The sequence below is a fragment of the Galleria mellonella genome, unplaced genomic scaffold, assembly GCF_026898425.1.
Source record: "Galleria mellonella isolate WM207_F2 unplaced genomic scaffold, CSIRO_AGI_GalMel_v1 utg139, whole genome shotgun sequence".
Lineage (NCBI taxonomy): Eukaryota > Metazoa > Arthropoda > Insecta > Lepidoptera > Pyralidae > Galleria > Galleria mellonella.
In genome coordinates, this window is record NW_026441995.1 from 6,771,211 (window position 1) to 6,782,364 (window position 11,154).

Consider the following 11,154-nt stretch of genomic DNA (forward strand, 5'->3'; position numbering starts at 1 on the left):
GCATGGGGGTATCATGGGCAAAACAGTATACTCTGTTATGTCCATGTTACTGCTCATGTCTTTAGGCGACTGTTACTACTTTCTATCAGGTGGGCCGTCAGCTTGTTTGCCATTCTAAGTTTTATAAAAAAATAGTCATCTCACGATATTGTAGGTTTACGATTTATGATTATACACTGTGATAAATGCCCATCATCAGACTTGCCGTGCGCTTGTTTGTAACCGTAATGATATAAAAAAATATGATCACCTATATAAAAAACAGTACAGTACTCATGAACTCTAAGAGTTAATATTTCCATCAGGCAGTGTTTTAAATATAGAATTTCAAAGCAGAACGTTGATAGATCTAGTTTTAATTTCATTATAAAGTACTGCTTTTTCTAGACTTCATCACAACAAGTTCACAATTATCCTTCCTCCACAGTTTTACTCATTTTTGTAAATAAAGCGTACACTTTCAAATGAAATGGAATATGAGGCTTTATCCCTCTGCGATTAGTGCAAAATACGTGACTTTCCTTAGGTTTCAGTGATTTAGAATATTGAACTAATTTAATCGTTTAAAGTTGTTTGACGAGTAATGAAGAGAGAAAGGTCTATCTTTCTCTAGTAATGAGAGATACAAAACTAAAATTTCAGAGTATGTATATACAGGGCACTGGTTTCTAGCAAAAAGAAATTAATGTATAAGAAGCTCGATATATACAAATGATAACACTTACTTTAGAAAGCGGAAAATCAAAGAATTTAACTGAGTTCGACTATCTTTCAGTATAAAGAAGACAAAGTAGTATGAGACATTTATGATAGATAAATTATCTATATATATATTTATTTAATGTATCATAAATCTCAAACAAAGTAACACGGAAAAGGCCGCTGTCAAAACTGATTTATTTTTTATGAAGGAGTCTTCGGATCCATCTTACCATTTCCACTTTTTTATATTATCCAGTTTATTTTTACTGAATCACTTTAAATATGATGCATAGTGGAAATTTAAACCTAATTTTTAAATTACTAATTACTCGAAGATCTAATCATGTCATGTATTAATACTTCATATAAATTTTTATCATTCGTTCTCGAAATTATTTAAATTACTCAGATTATAATTCAAATGCCATTAATATAAAAATAAATACCTATATAGGATGTGTAGTATATTATGTTCACGTACTGGCCACTAATAATTTGTAATAATTTGTTCTATTTATTCTTTCAATGAATAAATTTGTGTTTAACCAACTCGCTTGCGTATCACTACAGGATGATTTATAATGTAATCATTAATAGGGTTAATAATCAAAATGTACTAATATTGTAGTGTTAATTAAATTTCAGTACTATTTATTCTGAATTAAGTTGTATGTTACGAAATGTATTAATTTCTTATTAGATTAATTATTTTCATTTGATTTAAGGAATTTTATATATGATGTTATTTTTAGTTATTACTACAGCTCTTTTTATTAAAATATGATTTAAATCAACTTGTATAAACTAAAATTGCTTGTTTGCATATAGAGGCAATGGTTAGATAAACGATAATTTATATATGGTATAAGAAAATATTTAATCAAAATGCGATAATTTCAATGTTAATAAAATATCTGTATCTCTAAACAAATAAGACAAATTAAATAGTAAAAATATTATGCAAATATTACATGTGAAATGATGTCATTATATTTATAGACTTATTTATAGTTGAAAGAGGAAAAGACTGTTTGTCGGTTAGAAAAAAATTGCTGCATAAATTTTAAGTCAAAATCTCTTTTTTGATCAAAATTTTGTAACTATTATGTTTGGCAAATAATTTATTTATTTTACTCAGAATAGTTACAAGGAATTAGGTTATAGTCTAAACTCACAATTCTAAATTAAATAGTGATGATAATTACCGAGAAAGTGAAGTTAAAGATCTACTAATATGAAAACTAGTACTAATATTATCCACTAATAATTAGAAAAAGGAAAAGAAAACTAAATATTTATAAAATTTGGAAGAAGCGGCAATAGTCTATGAGCTTTGTATTAAAGGTAGGTAAGTACCAATTTATAAATATTTATTTTACAAAAAAAAAAAATATTTCGGTTACTTATACTGGAGGGTAATTAAAATAATAAAATTTACTATTCCAGTTTTTAAACCTCTTTCTACAGTATTAATACATGGTTTAAAATAAAATATTATTTTTTATGGCTTCATTTTGCTTATTCTATTATTCATTTTAAATTATATTATTATTTTTTCCGATTGAAGTTAATATATAGAAGTCGGCACTTTTCACTTACGTAACTGAAAAAGGCAAGTAAATTAGTTGCAATTTAGTATGTTTATTAATAATAATCTATACTAAAAATAATGAGCATGCAAATTTATTCTTATACTTGTTTTAGATGAAATTAACATATCACTTTTCAGACAAATATTAGTAAATTCAAAAACGCAGTATTCAAAACATTAAAGTTATTATAAAAATGGAAAATGGTGAACCACCTGCGCCAGTACAAAAACTTCTCGAAGAAGAAAAAGCTGTAACTTCTGAAAAAATAAATAATAACAATAATAATGTATGCTTTAGAATTCTACAATCATGTAAGTATTAACCCGTATTCATTTATTTTGACTAAATTTGACTAAATAAAATTGTCGTAAAGACCTGTAAAATATACAATGAGTATATTTCGGTATCAAAAGAATATTAAAGTTGCTTAATTTATTTTTATAATAAATAAATAAATAAATTTGAAAGTATATTGACAGTAAGTCAATACGATTATAAATTATCCAGAATGTTTATACTTACAATACACTTTAAAAGGAAAAGGATCATATAGTAGAAAATAGAAGAAAAAATGTTATGATAAATTTACGGGTATGCACAAATTAATATGACGAAAATAGTGTAGGTTTTTTCTAATAACGAACGAAATAGGATACAACTATTATCGGGTGACTATCTCGAGTACTTCGTAATGAATTTTATTTTTATTATAGTAACATTTTACAATAGCCATTAATATTGTAGTCGCATAGATTTAACAAACCATTAATTATCTTTATCTTTAGAGTAGAATGATTTAAATATTTCCAAGTAAGCGAATGAATATTTCTTATCATAATAAATGCTGTGCAGATAAATTGTAATGCTCAATGAGAGGCCTCAGGGAAGTTATCTCGTACTTATATTTATTCTGTATCATTACTATTACCTGTATATTATATTGCTATTTCAATGATAACATGGTAACATTACTATTTAAAGATTTTAAAGTTTATGTTTAAGTCTATTATATTCAAAAGACAGTTTCTTTGAATAATTAAACCTGAGGGAGATTTTGTATAAAAGTCGATTGCTTGGGTACCTCTGTCCTATTAGAGTTTCAATTGTGAAGCAGTTGTGTTTGCATGGCTGTGTTTCGGTTTGAAGGGTGGGGTATGGCGTGAATTTACTGGGTACAGAGGAATAACACCTGAGTTCTCAGGAATGGCAACGCATGAGGGGTATCATGGGCGAAACAGTATACTGTGTTATGTCCATGGTATTGCTTATACTGCTTATGTTTATAAGCGACGGTTACCACTTTCCATCAGGCGGACCGTCAGCTTGTTTGCCATTCTAAGTTGTAAAAAAATAAAAAAAATAAAACCTAAACGTATTGTTATGTTTGGCAAGAATGTGTGGCAAGAACTAAATTTCGAATATGTATAACTACATTAAAATTTATTGATTAAGTATAAACTAACATATAATGTAATATACATATTACAATTACAGATGATGTTTATGTTTCATTTTAACTTATAGGTTGTTTCATTCCTCAACGATATATTTTAAGTATAATAGGGTTGCTGGGAGTCTGCAATGCGTATACAATGCGAGTGTGTCTTAATTTAGCTATAACTCAGATGGTACGATTTAACCAAACTTCTAAAGATTATATCGATGAAAACGCTTGTCCTAGTGACGAGATAATAAATAATGTTACGACAACTATTACGGAAAAACCGGTAAGCTAATAATGTTACCTATGCATTTTACTAAAATTAATTAAATTAATTTACTAAAGTTTTTTAGTTCTAATTTTGATTTTAAGCCAATTGTTTCCAAACAATATAAATAATCGATTAAATAAATAAATAATTAATAAATAAGTAAATATTATAAGTAAATAACTAAATATTGTTCTTTAAATACTGAAGTTTAGGTTAAATACTTAGAATTTTTACGTCATAACTAAACATTCCATATATATATATATATATATATATATATATATATATATATATATATATATATATATATATATATAATTATTATTTACTCCTTGATGAAAAAAATATATTTTATTAATTAGGTGATAATACAATAAAAAGGTTATTGACTTTTTTATTATTTCAGTACGCAATTTTTGATTGGGATCAGTCAACTCAGGGTCTTATATTAAGTGGTTTTTACTATGGATACGCAGTCACTCAAGTGCCTGGTGGTTACTTAGCTGAGAGATTTGGAGGTAAATGGATTCTAGGAGTAGGATTATTGAGTACAGCTTTATTCACTTTCCTGACTCCCATAGTGGTGAAGATAGGTGGTGCAACATGGCTGTTTGTGCTTCGAGTTTTACAAGGAATGGGAGAGGTAATAATTTAAAATTTTCTGTCACAAAAAAAAAAACCAAATTCATTATAACATTAATAAAAAATAAATATTAGTATTACCTAGTGCTGGAAATTGGATACGCTGCATTGTGAGAAACCATTCAATGCTCGGGGCATCACTCGGAATACCCTGATATGAGCTAATTTAGAAAAGTTAGTTTTATAAATTGGTTTTATGAGGAATTCTCATTCAATATAGAGAAAAAAATATTCATATATTTCAATTTTATACACTAATAAAATATGATTTAAAAGGTAAATATAATGCACATTATTGTAATAGTTACAATAAGTATTGTTTGGTTTTGAATATTGATATTTTAGCAAAGAACAAAGACCTACTATTATATAAGCCGCAAGCCTGGCTCAGCATTGATACCCGCTTGATCCGTTTGTATTGGTTCAAAGGTTTTCGATTCTATGCTGACAAGCAGTTTCAAGCCTCTAAGTCTAAGGCGAGATTTTGCCTTCCTTTGTGTATTCTACCACTTATATAATGGATTGTATTCGGCTGAATAGTTTAACATAATGTCTTTATATACCACCACCATTGACAGGAAATCATTCTCACATCCCAAAACTGAATTATTACGAATATTTATATATAACTGCACAACGTGAATTTAATGAACCAGCAATATTGGAATTAAAAATGTTGCTTGATATTTTTACAAGCTTTTATTCAATTTATTTTAGCTTAACTTTGCTCATTTTTATCTACTTATTGACGTCTGATTAGACTGAAGTTTGAAATATTTACCTAAATTCTGTGCCAATATATTATTAAGGTTATAGTGTATTAGAGTTGGTCTGATGACGAAGGCGGAAGGTGGCAGGATAAATCTATTATATTTGAGTTTGTTTGATTTATTTTCACAAACAATATAAATGTGTGATGCTGAGAAATTAATAATGAAGCCTTAAGGCTATAAATGCTTTTTTTAAAATGGTTTTAAACAGACCGGTTTTTTGTAGGGTCCAACTATGCCGGGTCTAATGTTAATGTTAGCTCGATGGATACCTCCTCATGAAAGGTCTATCCATGTAGCTCTCGTCTTCGGTGGAGCCCAAATTGGAAATATTTTCGGTTCTTTCATGTCTGGTATTTTGCTAGCTGATGGTAGAGATTGGGCTTATGTATTCTATTTTTTCGGCGGTTTTGGAATTGTATGGTTTATATTGTGGGTAAGTAAAAATAAAATTCTGTATAGTTTGATGTTTCAAGAAATGTTGATAAAATGCCAAACGCCTGTCTAATTTTGTGTTGCATCATTTTACTTAAAATATTATTTTTAATTAATTTATTTTTCTATTTATATAGAGTTAACAGCAACATAAATAAATATTTAGGATTAGAATATTATATATAAAAGAAGGGATTTATTTTATCTTTTTTTTTGTAATTTTTCTGATTAATTGGGGGCCTAAATACTAATTTGTATAGTATGTTAAAATAATAGTAAATAAAGATATATAATAAAGGAAAAAAGAAATAAAGAATATATATCTAATATATTCTTTACTTCTTCTTTACTTGTACTTGTTAATTACATAGATAAGACAGTTATAAATATTGTGAGCCAGGGGGGGGGGACTTATCTCTGAAAGAGATCTCTTATAGCCAACCCAATAAAGTGACAAAGTATGTAGTTAGCAGGCAGCTAAAGAGCATGAGTGCTGTAAGAACGATATACATACGTATAAGACGCAAATAATGTATAGTTAAATGAATAACAAAATATATTATAATGTTATATAGGTACGTACATATATGTAAACAATGTGAAAGTTTGTTATTTGACCTGGCTTTAAGGGGTGAAAGTATTTGAATAAAGTTTAGTACCTGCTCAAATTGATCCATATAGATATATCTTATAAAGAAGAACTGCGAGATATAGCTAGTAATTTTATATTATATAACTATTGCACGATTTATGAATTTATATATAAGTTTCTTAGTTTATTATTATTCTGAAATTGGGTAGTTAAATAATATAATTGCCACTATTCCAGAGCTTTCTGTGCTACAGTACCCCAAATACGCATCCATATATTTCGAAGAAAGAGTTAAACTACTTGAATACTAAGGTGACCATTGCTGAGAGTCAAAATGTGAAGGATCCAGTCCCATGGAAGGCGATATTGCGCTCAGCACCGGTCTGGGCACTTGTGTGTGCCGCTGTAAGTTTATTTTTATTTTTATTGTATTGAATTGAAACATTTATACTTAATAACTTAGTTCATTAATTATTAATTTTATATGTTTATAGCTGATATTGTAGATATTAACACTCGAAGATTTACTTATTAAATTTAAATATTTCTATCTTGAAGTTATTTATAAAACGGTGATGCGATTTAAGATTATTTAAAATATATGTTTTTTCTATTTAATACTATGCTATGCGTATAAAAAACATCGGTCAACAACGCGACAATAAAAAAAAACACATTTGTTAGTAATAATTTCCTTAAATTATCAGTCAACAAATGTATATATGGATCAATATTCTTTATAACTTAAATTGTCAATGGACAGAAAAGAAACAACCAAGTGGTATAAGCAAACAATTCGAGCAGATATTCTTAATATTATTCTCTAAATTACGTTTATTCATTAATTAACATTCAATAATATTCATAAACAGGTCGGCCACGACTGGGGTTACTATATAATGGTCACAGATCTGCCAAAATACTCTAATGACGTATTGAAATTCAATATTGCTACCACTGGTACACTGACAGCTCTACCTTATGTTGCAATGTTAATTAGCTCAGTACCATTTGGTTTAATGTGTGATTTGGGCATTAAGAAAGGATGGCATTCCGTTAAGACTGGAAGGATTATTTATACTACAATAGGTACGTATATTATAAGTTTGTACTCCTAATATCGCATCAGTCAGTCGTTTTCTGACGTTATCAATTTTAAAGATTTCAAGCTTTCGAGTTTTGCAAGCGTTTATCAAATGGTTCTTCAGCCTTTAGTGTTAGTCGCATACGTCATTAAACCTTTCGTCATTCTATTGTAGGGAACTTTATTAGGAATTGTTGGTAAAGAAACTATGCCCTTTTTAAGGCAACTCACACATCTTTAGCGGTTTTAGTCTGCATATGTGAGAATAACACGACTTCTTGACTTTTATTTTTTATCAATTATAGTATTTAAAATACAAACAGTAGATGCACAGGAATTGTTTCTAAAACAATCCGTATAATATTGAAAACGTGAAACAAGATACATTTATTAATTTTAAATATTATGTCAAAATAAAACTTAAAATATCTGTGATGGCCAGCATTACATTTCTAATCGAAATTGACTGAATATTATATCTTCTCTCACTGGTGCCTCGCTAGGATACACTTACCTATTACTTGTATTTTTTTTAAAAAAAAAAAACGGCGTACAACTTGCCTGCATTTCAGTAAATATATGACTATAAATATTTTACTAATAGTCCCATTTCCTCCATTGAGACAGGTTTTATTCAAACAGGATAATGCCATGGCGATCTTTGCATTATAGATTTACGCTAGTCGGAAATTATAATAGAGTTCTATTTTTCTCCTTGGGTAAAGGATTAGGTTAGTTTAGATTATTAAAAAAGTGTACTGGTAAAAAGCATTAGTTTAATTTCACAATAATTTACAGCTGCTACGGGTCCAGCTATTTGCATTATATTAGCATCATACGCAGGATGTGATCGCACTGCCGCTATGGTCTACTTCGTGTTGTCTATGGCACTCATGGCAGGTTATTTTAGTGGTATGAAGGTAAGAATTTTTTTTTATACAACTTAGAATGGCATACAAGCTGACGGCCCAGCTGATGGAAAGTGGTAACCGTTGCCTATAGACATGAGCAGTGCCATGGACATAACAGAGTATACTGTTTCGCCCATGATACCCCCCATGCGTTGCCATCCCTGAGGACTCAGGTGTTATTCCTCTGTACCCAAAAAAATCACGCCATATCCCATCCTTCAAACCAAAACACAGCCATGCAAACACAACTGCTTCACGGTTGAAACACGAATGGGACAGAGGTACCCAAGCAATCGACTTTTGTACAAAGTCTTCCTCCGGTGACATTGACAGTTTATATTGTTTATAATATGTTGTAATTATATAATATTAAAAGAAATATGGCAATCATAGTCACTTGATAAGGTTTAAAAGTATGGTTGAAATGCGAGCGCTATGAAGATAACTAAGGTTGATGGAATAATGTACAGAATACGAGATCGACTTTTTACCTATAGCACGTCATATGTAATAGTATTATATACAGATCTGAGTAATTATGATTAGATAGATCTTTCACATTAAAGGAAGAAGTTTTTAAAAATACTATAGGTACATGAAACCTTTATGAGATTAGTCGAAAGAAAAGATGTTCACTCTATCTAATAGAAAACGTTGCGTAATTATGTTACCTAATATTTACGTGCCTGACAGGCACTTTGTTAGTTTTTCTTGCTTAACTTGTAAACAAATAGTGGTCTATTAAGGTACAAAATAAATCAATTGATGGCCAAGTAACTTCGAATGGACACACAAGTACAAGAGATTTCAAAAGAACGAGCCTCTTACCGTTTCCATTCAAGTAAAGAATACTGTTGATTACTATTTCAATAGAGACTTATATCGAACCTTCCTTCAATTTAAGAAGAAGAGGACAATAAATTAGTTCAAAAAATAACCAGGTTGGTTCACGCTTATTTTTATTGAGTATATTCGACTAGTTTTGGGCCCTTCCGGGATATTAAATTATGGGTAGGCAATACGAATGCAGGACTAAAATATATTGTGCACTTACGAAATTTAACTATAAATTAGAAAACTTAATTTTTTAATTTAAATTAAAAATTACATTGCAATTTATTCTGGTAATGTATATGACTAAGTAAAAAAATAATATATTTCAGGTGAATGCATTAGACCTTGCTCCTAACTACGCAGGCACTTTAACTTCTTTTTTAAACACCATTTCTACATGCGCTGGTATCACCATACCATTCCTTATTGGATTGATGACACCTAATGTACGTATCGCACATAATATATATTTTTTTTAATAGAATATAAAAATAAACAAGCATCATTAATATTATAGAATGATGATGCCCAAGGTATCCCTCATGCGTTGCAATTCTTAAGGACCAAGATATTATATCTCCATACCTACCTACCATGTAAGTTTACAGAAATACATCACTTCAATACAAAACACAGCTATGTAAATACAGCTGTTTGGTAATAACAAAATGAAATATTGAAATCTAAGCAGATAACTATGTTTATATTTAAGTTATGTCGCAACAAGTGTAGGCATCCTCTAAACTTCTTATCTATCTCTATTTATTATCTATATCTATCATTATTATCTATAAATGTATCTTTGTGGATACTTACACCATTGGATGGTTTTAATGGTGTAAGTATCCACAAAGATATATTCGCATCACACCTCTCTGGTACAAATTGATGGGTATTCCCGAAATAATTACTTTCTTGAGAATGATGGCATATAGTTACTTAATTTTTAATACTGAACCAGATTTTAAACAAAAAATCATAAATACAATTAGATAGTCTTTTCGTTATTTTGTTTAAAATTTGGTTTAAATATTTTACTAAAATCTCATTCTTCTTTTATTACAGTCAACATTGACAGAATGGCGAGGTGCTTTCTGGGTTTGTTTCGCTGTGCTAGTGGGTACTAATGTGATGTACTGTGTGTGGGTAGATGGAAAACAACAGTGGTGGGATGACGTCAGGCAATTTGGGTATCCATCAGATTGGAAACATGGACCTATTATCAAGGAACATATCCTACAGCAATCAGAAGTTGTTAAATTATGTGATCAAAAATAATTAAATAAATGAACAAATAAGTACTAATAAGTGAATAAATTGCACAAAATTAATCCAAAAATAATATATTTATATATATTATATATAGTTATATATATAATTATATATATAATTATATATAGTAATATATAATTATAATATGTATATACAGCCCCAGTTTACATGTGTTGGATAATTGTAAAACACTGCATGAATGTAATTTTTTTAATGTCTGAAAATGGAAGGGTAAATGAATACGTGAGGATATAAAGGCAGGTTAGTTAGCCCTTTATAATTGAATTTAGCTGGAATTAAGTACGATATTTTCAAGAGCGACTACGGGAAGTCGACTTAATGGGGTATTTTGCAAACAGCTAGGCTGGTTATTCCCATTACTAACAAGCCTGTTTTCTCCTGCATGAATAAAATTATGTTACACTATTTGAGGGTTTTAAATAATTTTAAATCTGTGTTCATTGAAGGTATTGCTAGATATGTTATGGTTGAAGTACTCTCGTATAATTAAAATTATAATAATTATTTATTATTAATATAATAAAAATTGTAAATTGCCATGTGGTCCTGGTATAGAATATACTGCCCTTCCTTTCCCATGGGTATAG

At 29.1% G+C, this 11,154-nt stretch overlaps 1 protein-coding gene across 2 annotated transcripts; it reads left to right on the forward strand.

Moving 5' to 3' along the window:
- The first annotated feature begins 1,727 nt into the window (after positions 1-1,727).
- On the forward strand, positions 1,728-10,972 carry LOC113517770 (sialin-like). Of its 2 annotated transcripts, none has more exons than XM_052903495.1 (10): positions 1,728-2,050; positions 2,432-2,605; positions 3,819-4,021; positions 4,413-4,649; positions 5,645-5,854; positions 6,683-6,850; positions 7,318-7,534; positions 8,328-8,449; positions 9,604-9,720; positions 10,340-10,972. In XM_052903495.1, exons 2-10 carry the CDS (start codon positions 2,488-2,490, stop codon positions 10,550-10,552), a joined length of 1,605 nt encoding a protein of 534 aa, XP_052759455.1. In that variant the 5' UTR covers positions 1,728-2,050; positions 2,432-2,487; the 3' UTR covers positions 10,553-10,972. The 2 variants fall into 2 exon arrangements, with proteins under 2 accessions (XP_052759455.1, XP_052759454.1); XM_052903494.1 differs by having other exon boundaries at positions 1,728-2,046.
- Positions 10,973-11,154: the final 182 nt, after the last annotated feature.

Coding starts and splice junctions, on each gene's coding strand:
- LOC113517770 (XM_052903495.1), top strand. CDS start 2,488: ATGGAAAATGGTGAACCACCTGCGCCAGTACAAAAACTTCTCGAAGAA. Junction 2,606..3,818: donor CTTTAGAATTCTACAATCAT/GTAAGTATTAAC, acceptor TTTAACTTATAG/GTTGTTTCATTCCTCAACGA. Junction 4,650..5,644: donor TTTTACAAGGAATGGGAGAG/GTAATAATTTAA, acceptor GGTTTTTTGTAG/GGTCCAACTATGCCGGGTCT.